This window comes from Leptopilina boulardi, unplaced genomic scaffold (genome assembly GCF_019393585.1).
Source record: "Leptopilina boulardi isolate dan_hultmark-lab unplaced genomic scaffold, ZJU_Lbou_2.1 LbouV2_368, whole genome shotgun sequence".
Taxonomy (NCBI): Eukaryota; Metazoa; Arthropoda; class Insecta; order Hymenoptera; family Figitidae; genus Leptopilina; species Leptopilina boulardi.
In genome coordinates this window covers 2229761-2248344 of record NW_026137938.1, presented here as the reverse complement: position 1 = coordinate 2248344, position 18584 = coordinate 2229761, and the positions used below count along the sequence as shown (strand labels likewise).

General features: G+C 22.8%; 2 protein-coding genes and 1 long non-coding RNA gene across 5 annotated transcripts in view; 2 read left to right on the top strand and 1 right to left on the bottom strand.

The window, feature by feature from the left end:
* The window catches only part of LOC127287115 (uncharacterized), a 57110-nt gene extending 40591 nt beyond the window's left edge, over positions 1-16519 (top strand). Inside the window, exon 2 of the long non-coding RNA XR_007843834.1 lies at positions 16300-16519. This is a non-coding gene — a long non-coding RNA (uncharacterized LOC127287115). The remainder of the gene's footprint in view (positions 1-16299) is intronic.
* Positions 67-9278, top strand: LOC127287108 (plasmanylethanolamine desaturase). 3 transcript variants are annotated; one of them, XM_051313869.1, is made up of 5 exons: positions 67-320; positions 4574-5430; positions 6374-6585; positions 6911-7129; positions 7268-9278. In XM_051313869.1, exons 2-5 carry the CDS (start codon positions 5190-5192, stop codon positions 7526-7528), a joined length of 933 nt encoding a protein of 310 aa, XP_051169826.1. In that variant the 5' UTR covers positions 67-320; positions 4574-5189; the 3' UTR covers positions 7529-9278. The 3 variants fall into 3 exon arrangements, with proteins under 3 accessions (XP_051169826.1, XP_051169825.1, XP_051169824.1); XM_051313868.1 differs by lacking the exon at positions 67-320 and adding an exon at positions 1230-1362; XM_051313867.1 differs by lacking the exon at positions 67-320 and adding an exon at positions 1900-2142.
* Positions 10237-18581, bottom strand: LOC127287096 (uncharacterized). The gene is made up of 21 exons (XM_051313842.1): positions 18175-18581; positions 17548-18039; positions 15606-15851; positions 15306-15419; positions 14884-15033; positions 14580-14764; positions 14431-14503; positions 14130-14309; positions 13746-13968; positions 13591-13684; positions 13331-13515; positions 12987-13185; positions 12612-12845; positions 12427-12546; positions 12192-12334; positions 11848-12034; positions 11663-11750; positions 11400-11525; positions 11024-11176; positions 10805-10909; positions 10237-10719 (listed from the first exon to the last, which is right to left on the bottom strand). Exons 2-21 carry the CDS (start codon positions 18031-18033, stop codon positions 10474-10476), a joined length of 3537 nt encoding a protein of 1178 aa, XP_051169799.1. The 5' UTR covers positions 18034-18039; positions 18175-18581; the 3' UTR covers positions 10237-10473.
* Between the last annotated feature and the right edge of the window lie 3 nt (positions 18582-18584).

Below are 18584 nucleotides of genomic sequence, written 5' to 3'. Positions count from 1 at the left end.
TTTTTTCAAATAAAACATTGGTAGTTGTGAATTTTGCCGCCAATTATTTTTAATCGGCTCAGGGCTCACTTCACATGGTTAAAGTCAAAAACGCGTGCAAAGTGATTTATTGTGAAAATGAATTTATTATTATTTATATTAATGGCTTTTTATAAAGACAAATACAATAATAGAAAGGAAATTTGTTATATAAACATTGTGTATACAATAAAACCGCCATAAAAACAATTATAGTTTGATAATAATCGCATATATTATAAAAATAATATAGAAACATAACCTCAAAAACAAAACAAAAATGGAAAAAACAAAAATTAAACGTAAGTTTATTTTTATTTTGTTATTTAAAAAAAAATATAATTTTTTTTTTATATTTGAGATAAATTTTTGTAAGTTTCTTTTTCTATTAAAACTAGAAAAAAAAATCTTTTTAATATTTGAAGAATAAGAAGAAGAATGAAAATAATCACCGCGTCTATTGACGATTAATGTGTTAATAGATTTTAAAAAATAGAATTTACTCTCACAGGATGTTCTCAATTTAAAACATTATAACCACTTTGTTCACGGTAATTTTACATGGTTTATAGTTTCTATTTTATTTCATTTTATTATATTAATATAAATTGTATTCACATTCCAGATATATAATTTTGATGTCGCTAAAATATATTTTATTTATTAAATTATTTTGTTTTTTCTCGTCAATTTATTTACATTTCATAATAAGATTTTTCTTATTTTTAATTTGGCAAATAATAAAATTATACTTAATTTAAATTAGAAAAATATAATTTTACAAAATAAAAATTTAATAAAAATTTTTTTTTTTTTTTTTTTTGAATGAAAAAAGTAATTTATTTTAAAAAGCGTTTTTAAATATATGTATATTTTCTTTTTTGCTTCTCGACAATTATTTGAGAAAAATTCTTTTATCTTGACACAAATGAAATGAGACGTTTGATCTTTATCAGATAATTGAATCTTTTTTTTCCCTCTGTGAAAGTTTTTTGCAAATTTTTGAAATAAAACTTAATTTTATTTTTATGTAGTATAAATATATATATATATAAATATTGATTTTTATTTCTAAACATTTTTTTTTGTAATTTGGAGTATAAATTTTGGCATTTTTTTTCTTTTTTTTAGGAAATTTGTGACGGTGTATTTTTCGTATAAAACTCGATTTGTAAATAGAAGGCGAATAGGCGAGGCTAGCGCCTCTTTTACTAGTTCCACGGTCACGATTCACGATGTGACCACGATACTCTTTCTCCTTACTTCTCAGTTGCTTATTCAACTTCGTTTCTTGTTCGCGACGTGTGAGAGACAATTTCTCGCCCCCACACCTACACTTTCTTGGTATACATACATATATATATATATATGTATACATAATATATGATACAATTCTTTCGAAGTATCAACTAACAATTGTTATTTAATAACAATTTTTCTCAATCTTTCTCTCTCCCTCTCTCTTTTCTCCCTTGGAGTTTCCCACCCACCCTCAATCATTCACTGACTCACTTTCTCCCTCTATTTCTTCGTATTCCTTTATTTTCATAATAATTACAGTCAATTAATCCTGATAGAAAAATTTCCATTTTTTATCCAAACAAAATTTTCTGCTCTTTCCTTTTTTTTTTTTAAGAAAAAATTCTTTCACAGGAAAAAGAAGGAAAATTTTTATTTTCAATCTAAATGAAAAATAAGTCATGCCAAATTGGAATTTGGAATTATTTTTAAAAATTTGTCAAATTTCATTAATTATTTTATTTTATTTTTTTTTATTATTATAATTTTATTTTCGTTGTGTAACTATATGAAACAATGTGTGCCTTTATATTATATACAGCTTAAGAAGTGCTACAGTTCCACAATATATATGTATATATATATATATAAACATAGTCGCAGTAATTGTATGTGGATCGCGGTGTTTCTGTTTCTTGAGTCAGTCGTCTCGTAACACGCGTCATCGCCTCAATCAGATATTCTTGTCTTTGCTTCATTGAATTCTGGTCTCACCTCACTGCACACTTATATTTATATATACATATATATATATACAAACATGAAATATATTTTTTATGAAAAGTATCCTTATAAATCAAAAGGGATTGATAATTTTATCACATGGTTGGTATCAGAACTTGTTTTATTATTATTTTTTTTTCTTTTTTTGCTTCTCACTGTGTCAATGTACTCACTAAATAATTTTCTCTTATTGTATCATTTTAAGCAATAATTTCATCCCCTTTTTTTGTTTTTTGCAAAATAATTCGATATTTAACTCAGTTTTATTTTTTAAAAAATAAATAATGAAACTTTTATTTCAGCGAAGTTTCATCTAAAAATTGTTTATAAAACAAAAAGTTTTTACAAGAGTTTTTCAAGTTAAATTTTTTTTTTTCTTTTTGCATTAAACATTTTTGTATTTTCAATTGAGTTTTCTATTTTTTTGTAAATCTGAATTTTTCTCTAACAGAATATATTTAGTCAAATAAAATTTTGTCTTAAATAAAGAATTTTCATATATGAATAAAAATTTTTATCTATTTGAATTTTCAATTAGGATATATTTTTTGTCACTGAATTATGATTTAAGGGAATTTTTATGTAGAATAAATTGGGAATTTTGATTTCACATTATATTTATATTTAGTCGAATTTTTTTTGTTGAAAGGGCAAAATTTTTGAATTTATTCAATAGAATAATTTTCTTGATAATTGCGATTAATTTTTTACTTTTTAATACTGAAATTATTAATAATAAATTTTTTTTTGTCTTGACAAATTCAGTGTTTAATTAATTTGGCTAAGTACAAAATTGTATTTAATAAAAATTCGGATAAATGAAAATTTTGCTAACAAAAAATTGTATTTGATAAAAATTTGAACAAATGAAAATTATGCTAAATAAAAATTGTATTTAATAAAAATTCGGTTAAAATTGATAATTATACTAAATGAAAATTTGGCTAAATAAAACTTGTATTTGACAAAAATTCCAAGAAATGAAAATTATTTTAATTAAATAATAAAAATTCGATTAAATATTGTAAATTCTAAAGAAAATTCGGTTGAATATAAAAAATTTGTTTTTAATGAATTTAATTAGAATATTATTATTTATTATTATGACATTTTATATTATCGTCATTAAGATAAAAAAAAAAAAGTTTAAATTTTCCTCATTACGAGAAGCAAATTTTTTATAAATTAAATTTTGATCTACAAATATTTGTAATATAACTTGAAATACCTTATCAGTTGGGATTATCAATATATGTGAAATGTAAATTTGACCTTGGCATATTATGTTGACGGCAAAAAGGGTACATGTATCTAAAAGCCCTTATATGAAACTTTCTAATTATATTTTTCCCTTAATAGCTTTTATATTGATTAAATTAGAGACAAAAAGTTATTCATTCAAATTAAATATTAATTAAATTACCTTATCGTTCAATTAAATATTAATCCGTACCTTCTTTTTTTTTTTTTTTTTTGCTTTTTAATATTTTAGAAAATTGTTATTATCACAAAAAATGAAATTAATAATAAATAATAATGAAAAATTAATTTGTTTATTAAATATTAATGTACATCTATAAATTTTTTGTTTTCGATAATAATTGGTGATAAATTTTTCGGAAAAATAAAGAATTAGAGAAAAAGGGGGAAAAAAAAACGATTTTGTCAATTATGATGATAAAGTTTATAAAGAAAATTCGATTGTCCTTTAGTGATGAACAGGTGTTCTTATAACGATCGTAATATGGAATCATAAAGCGCGTTTTAGTTTATACTTATCGCGTCAGTTAGCGACTACGCCTCAAATGCAGTCATCGATTTTAATTCGTCATTCTTATACCGACTATATGACGTTCTCACAATAATTATTATTACATGGATTTATGTTTTTATATTATTTAACGTTTCTTCACTTTATTTTGTAATTTTTTTTTTTTTTTTTTTTTTTTTTTTTTTATTTTTATTGAAAGAAAGAAAAGAAATTGGAGGGAAATAAATAGTTTATAAATAAAAGAAAATTGTTAACGATTTGAAAAAGTCATTCAATTTTTGTAACAGGCAATTTGTATTTTTGATTGAAGAAAAAAAAAAGTTATGAATTAATTTTTTGTCATGTTATTCGACAAATCTCTTTTGTCACGTAAAATGAAAAAAAAAAAATAATTTATGAGTTATTGACCTCGATTGAATTTGTCCCCTTGAGAAAAAGAACAATGAATGATTGTTGATAGTGATATTTTATGAAAGAATGTAATAATATTCAAACGATAATAGCGATAATTGTGATATAATAATTGTTTTTTAATGTTCAAATTATTTTTTTTTTGTTTTGTAATTAAAATTAAACTATTTTAATGACTTTTTTTTGTAGTAGGTAACAATTCAAGGTTTTAGTTGTATAATTAATATATATATATTTTTTTATTGTTATATAATATTATTATTTTAAAATAAATATTTAATAATAAGCAAATTAAGTCTTTTTTTCCTTTTTGCTTCTTTAATTAAATTAATGATTTCAATTTTTTTACAGTACTTCCGAATGGGACCATCGAATGAGATGAATATCGAGGTGGAAATAATATTTCAAATTTATTGAAATCTTCTTTTGAATTTTTCGTCGAATGACATTGAAAATCGTTACATATGATTATTTTCATTAAAGAAAATATTAAATTGTGGGAAAAAATCTCAGAATGAAATCATCGCTTCGCCAAATGAAGGCATTTATGAAGGGTCGTAATATTATGCAAAAAACGAGACCCCTACATTTTTGGAATAATTCAACGTCGAGTAGTATTCTCAAGAGGAAAATTAGATTTGTGCTCTAGTTCAAAAAAGTCTCAGAAGGGAAATTTGGTTTTTTTTTTTTCGTGTTGCCTCCATCAATTCGTATGGCGACAATTCAAAAACAATCGACTTGGACTCAATGTCGTAATAAGAAAAAAAATCACTTAAATAATATTGAGTGATTGAAAGAAATTTTTCTTTCCTTGAATTTTTTTTTTTTGTCTGTTATAACGAATTCAATTTCGTTGAGACAATTCTTGTTTTTTTTCTGTAAGAGGAAAACAAAAAAAAAATTAATAATACGAAAACGTATTAATTTAGAGAGAAATTTTTCGATTTTCCTTTTTTTTTTCGTCATTATGGAGGCTTCTGCTGTTCCACATTTAGAACAAGCGGCATCTACCGCATGTTCTATGGCAACGACTTTTCTTGCACCGGTGAAAACAGAAAGGCAAATTTATGAAAATTCAATGCTCGAAGATGATCCGAATGCCAATTCGGTTATTACCAATTCAATTGAGGATCAAGATGATATGATAACACCCAGATGGGGACCTAGTCATAGAGGAGCTCAGGAATTAGCAAATTTGTACAGTACAGGTGAGTTTCCTTTTTTTTTCTTATAATTAAGAATTTTCAATACGTTATTTTATTTATCAAAAATAAATTTGTAAATTTAATTTTTCATTTATTGAATTAGATGAAAAAATTAAAAATATTTGTAAACGTGAAAAATTGCAACATGAAAATGTGGGCGTTAGTGGGTTAAGTAAACTTAACTACGTTCAGTTCTTTTTCTGTGAAGAATATTTTTCTCGAGGTCATGCAAATTAACGATAGATTTATCAATAAATGTAAACAAAAAAAAAAAAAAAAGAAACCACGTTTTCATAAAGTTCTTTTAATTTCATTTTCTTTTTATTCTTAATTTTTCATTAAAATTAATAATTAATAGAATTTTAATTTAAATTTGAAAATAAATTTTTCCCTATATTTATTATGTTTATGTTATTGTAAAAAGTTTCTACATTTTTTTATTTTTTCGTTGACCAAATAAAAAATTCTGGTATATAATTTATTGATTAATCGATATACGTGAAAACTTATTATTATATGTGTGTAGAATATTCGAGTCAATAAGTTATTAGATAAACATGAACTTTTTCTTTGTCTACTTTGTTAAATTACTCAAGAGACCAAAAGTATTATAAGTTTGCGTGCGAAATAATAATCATGTATAATTTTACAAAGCTTTCTGTGAATTCACTTTCTGAAATAAAAATTTATATATATATATGGAAATTTCCATGTTTTTATATAATATATATTTTTTATGATGAAAAAAATTATAAATAAAAATAGATATTATTCGCGCAATAACTTTTTAATAACGGCATTGTATTTTAATTTTGCATTATTTTTACATAGTACTTATGTAGAAAATTTTTGTTTTTAAGTATTTTTATACTGTTAATTAATTATATTTTAAATAAATTTTTTAATTCTTGTAAAGTAACTATATTTTATTATTTATTATTTTCAGGTAAAAGAACACAAGAATGCATATGTCTTGGAATTTGTATAACATTAATGGCTGTCAATTCATTTTTTATTCTCGTACGAATAAGATTGGAAAATTTAAGTTCAATTGCCATAGCAGCATTATGCGGTGTCGTTACTGCTGATTTTGCCTCTGGTTTTGTTCATTGGGCAGCTGACACATGGGGCTCTGTCGAATTACCAATTTTAGGAAAAGTATGTAAATTATTTTTACAAATTCATTGCCCCCTATTAAAAAATTAATAATCAATAATATTTCATAAAAAATCAAATTAAAACGAAATTTTTTATTTCAAATTAAATTATTCAAAAAAATTTTAATTACAGGTTTCGAATTATATAACTTTTTCGGATTATTTTAATTTTAATCGACTTTTTTTGTGCTTTAAAAACGATCCGAGGCCTGTAATTAGATAATTAAAATTTAATTTACATCTTAATTGAATGAATTTTGTATTAATTATTTAAAATCGAATTAAAATGACAACTAAATTTTCCTTTTCTTTTTATTCGTTTCCAGAATTTTATAAGACCTTTTCGGGAACATCATATTGATCCCACAAGTATAACTAGACACGATTTTATAGAAACAAATGGTGACAATTTTATGGTCACGATACCATTTTTATGTAAAATGACATGGGATTTTCTCACCCTCTCGGAATCGGAAATCCAGATGCGATTTGTCTGGACATGTTATTGGTTTCAACTTGCCATTTTTGTCGCAATGACAAATCAGGTATAAAATTTCTTTAAATTTCTTTTCATAACAAAATTAATTAATATAATTTTAATATTAATTTGTTAATAATAGTAAATTCAATTTTTCATTGATTTAAATAAAAGTTTATAGAAAATGAAATTAATTTTAAACTAGATACATAAATGGTCACACACTTATTTTGGACTTCCTGGATGGGTCGTTTGGCTACAGGAACATCGTGTCATTTTACCAAGAAGACATCATCGTGTACATCATGTGGCACCACATGAAACATATTTTTGCATCACCACCGGCTGGTTAAATTGGCCATTGGAAAAACTACAATTTTGGTGCACACTCGAGATAATAATCGAAAAAACAATAGGCTGTAAACCAAGAGCTGACGATATGAAATGGGCGCAAAAGCGTTCGTGAGAATAACAAAAAACAAAAAAAAAAGGTAAATTAATCATATTTTTTATCTCGACTTTTACATGTTTAGAAAAAATATTATATATAAATATTTAAAGCACCGCAACAAAAAAGACACACACACAAAAAAAAAACTGACTATGAGAAGAAGTAAGAAAATTATTTTGGTTATTCTTTATTATTTTTAATTTCCATAATCATTTTTAAATTGTTTTTTTTAAATATCAAATTTAAAAAATATAATTTTTGTATAAAAAAAAAAGAATGGTAAAATTTTGTTTTTTTCTCAAATGAAAAAATACGTGATATATATATTTTTTTTTTGCACGTTGAAAGCGAATAAATGATGTGCGATGTGAATGGGCTTTTTTGAATTTTACAAGTTTATAAATATTTACCTACGCGCAGAAATATAAACAATAATAAATGTAAGAGCGATTTTCGGGGGGGGTTTTTTTTTATAGATTAATATTTTTAATAATAAATATTAAAAATTGTATATTAAATATAAAAGTTTGCTTGTGGACAATATTGTCAATACTGTGGTTTACTTGGCCTTGGAAAAAAACGACTATTTCTAAAATTAATTAAATTATTTATTAAAAACAAACAAAAAAAAAACACTGCAAATTCTTGTATTTAATTTTAAGATGTCAGCACACTTTTTTTCTACTAGCAGACTCTCAAGATAAATTATAATAAGCACAAGCACTCGACGACAAAATAAATTTTTAAGACTAAGATTTAAAATAATGAAAATTTTTTTGTATATAATTTCTTTTTCCTATTTTTATAATGGAAAACTAATGACTAATTGTTTTTTTTTTCAACAACGAGTAGATTCAAAAATCATTTTCACAGGAATAACATGTTTTATGTTTTTCTTGTGAGAATTTTTGTACATTAAACTGTAAAGCACATTAATATTTACATATTCACAGAAATTATTTGCAAATATTTAAGCTTTTAATTATATTTTATACAAAATTATCAGCGAATTATTTTTACAATAATAAGCCTCAATAAACAAAATAAAATTCCCTGAACCTTTACATATATTTAAAAAGAACAAAAAAAAAAAGAAATTTTCTACAATATTTTTTTCTTGTATATTAAAATTATTATTGTATTAATTACAAGAAGTTATGAAAAAAAAAATTTTTTTAAATAAACGATATTGTAAAGGTGAATTTTATTTTTGCGATTGAAGGATAATGAAAAAAATAATTTATGTATACTCAATTGCCTCGAGTTATTTGCAATATATAAAATATAAAAAAAAATATTTTCTCTCAATTCAATATTTAGAAATGTAAAAAAGAAAGACTTTTTTTTGGCAATCTAAAATTTAATGCAAAATTAAAAGTATTTTTTCTATATTGATATCTCGAGACTATTTTTTATATAAATACGCATTAGATTGCATAAAAGTCTTGAAAAAAAAAAATTGTTTTATTTTTAAATTTTAAATTTTCTAAAATAACTCGTGGCAGAAAATTAAAATGCGATTAATCTAAACCACTAAAGATTACGTACAATTTTGCCGGTTCAGGGACCAAAGATAGAGCCTATTAAATTATTACACCAGAAAAAAAAGTCGTAGTTTCAATTAAATTAATTTCAAATTAAAATAAAATAGTATTTCAACGAATATTTTTTCATTATAATTAATTATTATTTTGATTATTAAGTATATATTTATAATTTAATTTACAAAAGATTAGAAAAATAAAAAAAATTAATACTGACAAAAGTTTGTGAATAATTTTTTTTGAAATTTTGTAATAATTTTATTAATTTAAGAAATAGATGTAAAAAATTTAATTAAACTACGACAGGTGTTGTTTTTTTTTTTTGCATTATTGTTATGAAAAATGCATACATGTACCAATGTGACTAAACTATAATTATTGTTGTTATTGTTGTTACTGCTGCTGCATAAAAAAAAAATGTATAAAAAGCCATAAAAATCAAAATAGGAAATATTTTATTTAAATGAAAAATATTTATAGCTAAAAATTTACACATTTAGTGCCTCGAATATTTTGCCTTTTTTTAGCTTTACGGCAGGGAAATATTTCAATAATATATATTAATATACATTATAAATTATTAAAATAACTCTGAATTGAAATTTAATTCACTACGAAATTTCACTTCTGAAGTTATTGAATTATAAATAAAATATAAAGAAATAATTATTAATATGCTTCGAATGCTCTCGACGATAAAATTTCGAATTGCATAATTTTATATAAAAAAAAAAAGAAATTTAACAGCTCAACCTTATTGCCTTATTATCTATATATGCAAAATTTTCTTTATATTTTTTTTTCAGTCGAATTGACAATATTTTATTGAAAAATTTAGATATCTTTTATATATATATAATATATATGTTTTAATAGAATTTATAATAAAAAAAAAAAACAAGCTAAAATCTATGAAAAAAAATATCTATTTTTTTTTGTGAAAATAAAAATATTAACTATTGAGTTACAAAAAAATTGAATTTTAAATATTATAAGTAAATTTTCCAATTCAAACAAATTTTTTTAAACCCAATTTCGAAGAAAAGTTATTATATTCGATTTGTTAATAAGAAAATGTAAATTTTTTATTTCTTGTGTATTTAGATTAGTTTGCGTTATTTTACGATCATTTGTTAGCACAAAAAGAAAAAAAAAAATAAAAACTGTACAAAAATAAACTACACTTAAAATATTAAAAATTTTATTTTATTCCTTAAAAGATAATTTTTTAAAAAATAATATTCATTAAATAGAAAAGATATTTATTTCCATTTAGATATATAAATGATTCTTAATTATGAAAAAGTAATTAATTAATCAATATACAGTTTAAAAATTCACAACTATTTTTTTTTGTTGAAATTTCTCAATTTTTTGTCACTGACAATTATAAAATTTTTATTAATTGACAAATATTTATTCCTGAAAATTACTGTCTTCTTCTTCTTGTTCCTGATAATTTTCATTATTTTCCTCATGTCTCGAATTATTATCATCATTATCTCTTCTTTCACTTTGTGAAAATTTCTCAACAAATCGTGGCAATATTTTATCAATAGGATCAGTTTTTGTCACACAATTAAAATTAAGAATCCGAACAAATCCATTTTGATAACCGGCAGCAAACCAAAGATAACTCCATGCATTTGGATTCCATGAAATCTATTTGTCAAAAGAAGAATGTAAGAATTTTTTCCTCTCTTTTTTTTTAAACAAAAAAGAAAATAAAAAACGAGAGAAAACTTACGCGATTTATTGATGCAAATGGATATTGTTCAATAGAAACATTTTCCATTTGATCTGATGGCATAACTTTATAGGTCAATTTTCTTGTTTTACACGTTCTGAAAATCTAAAATAAATAAAATATTTTATTGAAAATTGAATAAATAATTGATACAAATTTTTTTTAACATTATTGAAAGTGTATTTATTGAATCAAAAAAAGGAACAGTATGAAACTTACTTTGAACTGATCGGAAAAGGTAATTCCAAAACGTTCTGAACATTCATCGTATGTTGATGGTTTATAATGATATTCTTTCTTATCTTTTTTATTTTGATCCTCAACAGGATTTTCCGAAGATTTGAAATCCGTTACTTCAACGTAAGAACAAAGCTGAAAATTTTTAATTTTCTTTTATTTAAATTTTAATTAAATTAAAATTCAGAAACATTTTTTTTAACGATTTTAAACAAATATATTTAAATTAATTATTTTCTTTTTTTTTCTATTGATTAAAATTTAATTTATTTATAATCATTAATAATATTTATTATTATTATTAGTAAGCAGTATATTTATTTATTTTAATTTTGTTTAATTAAAAGTTTTCTCTTACCCATCGCTTTTTATTCAGATAATTTTCTATATCTTTGTATAAAATTTGATTGGGAAAAATTGCGACAATTTCGCCTGCCAAACTTCCTTGAGCAATTGCATTTGCAAGATCACTTACACCAATTCCCTAATTAAATAAAATTTATTACATTGTATTAAACAATTCATAAAAGAATATAATAAAATAAATAAATATATTCAATAAATATTAAATAAATAAATATTAATATTTTTCCCCCTAAAATATAATGAGAGAAATCTTACATATGTTGGAGAATTGGTGGCCAAAATAGGAAAATATTTATATGAATGTTCCCTCAGTGGAATAAGTTGCGAATTCGTATGACTTAAACTGAAACAATTGATATTTAGATTATTAAAAATACAAATAATTTCTTAAACAAAAAAATATTATTATTCTTATTAGTAAGAAAATAATAAATTTTTACCCTAAAGCATCGTCATAGCCGAGAAAAGAACACGGCCAATTATTTAGCCAGGAACCATCGACTGCCAATCCTCTTGTTGTCATACATTCCATACAATTTGTTTGCTCTAAATCCCAAATTTTATAATATCTATCAATTCCCGCCGAGGCTAAAAATCTCTTTCCTCCATAAGGAATAATTGATAACACTAAAAATGAAGTTATGAAATTCAATTATTTTTAAAAAAATATTTATTTATTATATTAATTGATTATCAAATTGTCAAGATTATTATTTTTTTTTAACATAATTTGAATATATAAAAGGAAAAAATTCAATAAATCAGAAGAAAAAAAAAATCTTACTCGACACAGAATGATGATGTGCGTAAAAATGACGAAATGAATTCACAATTGTTGTGCTTCCTTGTTTCTTTTTTAAAAATGAAGATTGTGTCGTAAGATTCCAGAGGGCGATATAGCCATTTGAAAATCCGGCAGCTAATATGCTTCAAAAAAAAAAGAAATATATATTTCCAAATAATAAATAAATAAATATTTTGAAATAATAAATAAATAAATAAAGTAAGTAAGAACTTACTTGTGTCCTTTCTCTTTTGTCCAACTTAATTTAGTGCATTGCCACGTTGGCTTTTCCTTTTCATTTAATGCAATATTTACAACTAATAATTGTACAGGATTCATTTTATAAACTGGATATCTAGAAATTAAAAAATTAAAAATAATAATTATTATTATTATAATAGAAAATTTTTAATTACTTACTCGATTTTCTCTCTATTTGACGCTTCTAATTGTTCGGGAAATGGTAGCGAATAAATATAAACAAATCCATCGGAACATGCTGCTGCCAATAATCCCAATCTTTTTATATTATCAATAGTGTTTTCATAATCAGGATTTTGATAACATCCAGAGGGACAACATTCCATACACCAAATTGTACCACCATTGTGAGCGATTGCATACGATAATTCCGGAATTGTTAATTCGTTATTACTAAATTAAAAAAAAAATTATATTTTTAACAAAAATATTAATAACTATTAATAATTAATTAATTAATTAATAACAATTAGAAATACAATGAAGAAATAAATTTAATTTCTAAAAAAAAATATTAATTTTCAAAATACATACTTTTGTTGTAATCTTCTCAAATTCCATATTTGTATTACATTTTTTTCCGAATACGCTTGTCTCATTAAATATTCACTTTCCATTTTTGGATGTGTACTAATTGCTAAATACTGATTTGGTTGTTGAGAATAAAATTTAAATGGAATTGGAAGCCACGATAATGCCCAAATTGGACCACCGACAAAAAACATTGGAATCTCTGCAAATGTTTACCTATTTTTTTATTTACTTTTATAATAATAAAATAATTTCTAATATTTAAATTTAAAAAAAAAATTTTTAATTAAAAATCGAAAATGATTTTATTTTTTAATTAAAAAAAAAGAAAAAAAAAAGATACTAACCATTTTTGACTTTTCCTTCAAATCTCTGAAAATAATTCCATTCATTTCTTGCCTCATTTGAATATTTAATTGCCATTGATCTTTTCAATTTTGGTAAATATCCCTCGGCTTCCTCATTATTCAAAAGTTTCATTTCATTTGGCAATAAATCTTTAAATAAATTAAATTCATAATTATCGACTTCACTGGAAAATAAAAGAAAAATTATTTCCATCTTCTAATTACGAATAAAATTAATTTATTTTCAAATAGATACTTACAATTCAAGAGTCCATCGATAGGCAGCGTAAAAAGGAACATTACTTTTTGGATTTTGCACTAGTTCCCTATCTATAAAGACAGCTCGAAAAGCACCTGTAATTAAATAAAAATTTTTAAATTAAATTTTTTTTTGCAAATTCTTTACTCGACTTACGTAATTTTTCCTCAGGCTTATCGGGAATAAATCGAAGAGTAGACAATGATTTTTCCTTGGGATTTTCATTTTCATCTTCACTTGTCTCCGAACTATCTTCATTTTTCAATTGATGATCCGGATCAAAATCAAAACGATCCAACGTTGAATGTTTTTCCAATACGTGATCTTTTATTTCTTTTTGTATTTTTGAATGCATATTACATACTTTACAAACGTAATTCTATTTGGAAATTTAAAAATAAAAAGAAATTTTAGTTCTTTATTTATTAAATAAAAAGTAAAAGAAGAGAAAATTTAATTAAATCTACAATTTTTGTTTTTTGAATTAAAAAAATATTCGATAAAAATTTGTCTAATTTTTTTTTCTACTAAAACACATACTTCTTGTGGTAGGAAGTTACATTTCGTATAATGATCGCAAATTATTTCCAAAGTAACTCCATAATAATTACATTTTTGTCGACATCTCGCTATTCCCGTTTCTTTTAATTCTTTCTGAAAAGCATCTCTTACTGCTCGTCCAATTTTTCTTTTTAAATGAGGTTTCTTAATGTAATTATGCTGCAAATGATAAAATAAATATATAATTTAAAAAAAAATACTATTTTTCTCAAAATTTGTAATTTAATAATTTTTTTGCTTTCTATATTATAGAATAATTGGAGAAAAAAAAATATCTTACAATTGTATTGGGATTAATTTTCTCATTTTGCAAAACAGGAGCGCTGATAAATTCAGAAATTTTTGAAACAGCTCTGTAAAAAAAAAATAAATTATTTTTAATGCAATTCTAATTTATTTTTAATTTTTATTTGAAATTAATATTCTTACTTTTGCGCTGCTTTACGTTTCAATTTTCCCTGACTTGTACATTGTAAATTTTCCTCTAAATCATTTTGATAATCGTAACTTAAATTTAATTTTTCTTTTTGACAATTTCTTTCATGAGTATACATTGAAGTTGGTTTTATTTTTGAATTACATCTTGGACATTGAATCATTAACTGTAATTTTTCCTAAAAAAAAAAAAAAAAATTTTTTTTCATTATTATTTGAATAAAATCTTGAATTTTAAAGAAAAAAATTTCAATTTGTTTATAATTTATGAGAAAATAAAATAGAAAAATAAACTTACAGTATCTGTTTTGCCACAAAATCGAATATGTGACAAAAATCCAACTGCACTACGCTTTTGAATTCCACATTTTTCACAAGTTAATTGTCCCTTTCGTTTTTTTATTGCCAATGTTAATAATTTTTTTAATAATCTATCATCGGAAAGATCCTTGAAATATAATTATAAAAATACTACATTTTATTAATTTCAATAAATTATTAAGATTAAATTAAAAATTATTACATTAATTAAATGTATTAATTTTTAAGATCTTCTTTATTTCAATTATTTAACAAATTTTTTAAAATAATTTTAATAAAATTCTTGACAAATTTAATTATTATAAATTTTTCAATTAAAAATTTTATGAAATTTAAAGTCAATCCAAGGCCTGTAATTACAATGAAATAGAATTTTTTTTTTTTTTTTTTAAATCTTACCACCGGTGTATTGCCATCAAGCCAACCAGTATCATTGTGTTTGAATAAATTATGTCGATTCCATTCTTTTTTTGAAAATTCCTCTTGGCATTTGCCACATTTAACATTTGGATACTGTAAAAAAAAAATTTATTACTTTAATAATTCAATTTTTTTTTATTACGGTAAAAAATTTAGAAATTAAATTCATTGAATAAAATTTGTTTTAATAAAATCTTTATAAAGAACTGCGGGAAAATATAATAAAAATTGAAAATTTTAAAATTTCTTTTTAAATTGCAGTTTATAGATAAAACTTACAACTTTAGGTGGTATGGATGGTGAAGGAACGGTTTCAATTTCTATTGATTGATTGATATCGCCCTCTTCAAAAGTAACGGTAACTTCTGCATTTTCATCAATTTGACTTCGTCTTCCTCTTGTTAATATTGTTCCTCTAGTTTTTCCTCTACCTTTTCCTCTATTTTTCCCACTACCAAAAGATCTTCTTCCTCTTCTTCCTGAATCACTTTCTCCGCTATCACTTTCGTCACTCCATTCCTTATCCTAAAAGAATAATTTTTCCCCCCAAAAAAAATTAGAAATTCAAATTTTTAAATTGGCTGTTTCTATTGAACTAATTAATTTCTGTTATTTCGCCCGTCGCGGGCGAAATAGATACGACTGTGTGAACTGGCTATTTCGCCCGTCGAAATGAATGTGTTTTAGAAGACGGACAAAATAAGAAAAATAGATTATTTCGCCCGTTCAAGATAAAATCGAGTATCTGGAAGACGGGCGAGTATATTATTTCGTCCGTGAAATGTTTCAACAAAAACGGGCGAAATAATCAAAATACAATATTTAGCCCGCTAGGTATAAACAGCTGTTGTATATTTCAATTTACAAACTAAAATTATTGTAACTTTTATTTTGCAATTTATGTTAAATATCATATATTTGATAAACAAATTTGATGGCCTCATTAATTTTTTGTGTTTCGATAAAAAAAAAGGGTTTTTCTGATTTCTTTCTCAGCAGAATCATGGTTTTATATATCAATGTGAGATTATACTCCGTATAGTATATTCTTTAAATATTGAAAACGACGGTGCGTTGTTTGAAAATCTATTTGGTATCGAAAGTAGTTCATATGACATTCTTTATTTTGATTGTCTTCAATTTTATTTACTCGTTGAATTTAGAGATGCAAATATACAAAAATTTCAGAAATAGTCGATTTTTGAATTCTTATTTAAATTACAAAATTAAAATCCACAATTTTTATTACCAAAGTTTAATAAACAAAATTTAAAAAAAATTTTTTTTCATTTTTCATGAAAAAAATTTTTTAAAATGATTTTTTCAATTTTTAAGAAAAAATTTTTTGCAATTTTTTCGTCAACAATTTTTAAAAGAAAAATTTATAAAAAATATTAAAAAATATTATTAATTATTTGAAAAAATATTAATATTTTTAAATCGATGACGATCAATTTTAATTGTTTTCGACTTCAACATCGTAATTTTAATTAGTTAAATTTAATAATTATAATTTATAATTTTAATACTAGATTAATTTTTTTATAATTTTAATTATATTTATTTACCATTACTATAAAATATTAAATTTTTTTAATTATTTAATAAGAGTAATTAATACCTCTATAAATATATTAATTTTTTTTCCAATACAATTTCTTAGATAAAATAATTATTATTCTTTAAAGTCACGTCTCAAAAACGTGTAAAATAAATATTTGAAAAATCTTCAAGTTAATAATTACAAACAAATTTTATGTTACAAATATTCTCAAAACTTTAATTAATAAAATTTTTTGAAAAAAAATAGAAAATAATTAAGTATTAATTTTAAGAATTTAAAGAATTTTTAAGAACTTTTTTTAAATTTAAATTTCTTCTATTTTATTAAACCAAATACTCCAAAAGATATAAATAAATAATATTAGACCTATACTCAGACGTCTTTTTTCTATCCATCTTATTTGTTATATTTAAAAAAAGTAAAATTATTTTTTCTCATTATCTAAAAAACAGCTGTCTATACTTAACGGACGAAATAATATACTCGCCCGTCTTCCAGATACTCGATTTTATCTTGATCGGGCGAAATAATCTATTTTTCTTATTTTGCCCGTCTTCTAAAACACATTCATTTCGACGGGCGAAATAGCCACTCCGTTTTAAATTAGACAATTCTTTATTTTTTTTTAAATTTTCTTTTTTAATTTTTTGATTCTACCTCCTGATTTTGACGAGTCGTTCTTCTTGTTCTACCAAGAAAACCCGCGTATAATTGTTCACTATTATTTTCCAATATTTCGTCATTTTTTTTTTTATCATGAATATTTGATATTTCCATTGGTGTTAAAATTGAAAGTGGCTTTTTCTTTGGTCTACCACGTTTTCGTGTTTCTAATGATATATTTTCTAAATCGGGAACAATTGTTTCAGGAACAATTGTCTCTGAATTAATATTCTCCTGAATAAATGATGAACTTGAATCATTAATATTTTCCTCTGTATTATCATAATGAGATCTTAAATTTGTATTATCATCAATGCTCGTTGGCTCTTGTTTTACATAACAGGTGTAAAGTTGTGATTGTTTTTCAATTTTTGGTGTTTTAAGTGATTGAACTTTGACATTAGATAAATTATTTGCCGTATTATCGTCATTTTCAACAGTTTCATAATATTCAATAACGTACTCTTCTGTTTCGTCCATTTTTTTCTATTTCAAAGAAATTCAAATTAATAATTAGTTTATAATTGCTTTTTTTTAAAAAAAAAAAGTGCCGGTTTCATGCAAATTATTTATTAATTCAAATATTATTTTTATATTATGTAAACTAATACAGCTTCTTACCTTAATATTCTTTAATTAATTCTGTTAATTTAATTAATAGCAAAAAAGCAATTAAAAACTTATTTTTGTAAAATTCATAATTTCACAATATTCTTTATGACAAGTCAATAATTAATTAAAATTTATTTACAATATTATTAATTAATTGTGTCTCGTGTTTATTTTACGTTTTTTTATTATTATTATTTTTTTAATAATGTTTTTAAGGTTAGGTTAACATTTTGACAGTTTACCGTTTTACCGCACCAATGCGCTGTTGTTTAGCGGTAAAATCAAATTTTAATATAGCAAAAATAATAAATTTTTTTTTAATTTTTATAAAAAGAATAGTATAAAAATCAATTTTTGGTTTTTTTTTTTAAATAAAATCTCTTTTTAATTTCTTGGGGGGTTTTTGAGTTTTATTTTTC

Excerpts from the sequence above, each read along its gene's own strand:
- LOC127287108 (XM_051313869.1), top strand. The coding sequence starts at position 5,190 with ATGGAGGCTTCTGCTGTTCCACATTTAGAACAAGCGGCATCTACCGCA. Across the intron at positions 5,431-6,373 it reads AGCAAATTTGTACAGTACAG|GTAAAAGAACACAAGAATGC; the intron begins GTGAGTTTCCTT and ends TATTATTTTCAG. Across the intron at positions 7,130-7,267 it reads TTGTCGCAATGACAAATCAG|ATACATAAATGGTCACACAC; the intron begins GTATAAAATTTC and ends ATTTTAAACTAG.
- LOC127287096 (XM_051313842.1), bottom strand. The coding sequence starts at position 18,033 with ATGGACGAAACAGAAGAGTACGTTATTGAATATTATGAAACTGTTGAA. Across the intron at positions 14,310-14,430 it reads AAATTAATCCCAATACAATT|CATAATTACATTAAGAAACC; the intron begins GTAAGATATTTT and ends TATCATTTGCAG. Across the intron at positions 12,547-12,611 it reads TCAAATAGAGAGAAAATCGA|ATATCCAGTTTATAAAATGA; the intron begins GTAAGTAATTAA and ends TTTAATTTCTAG.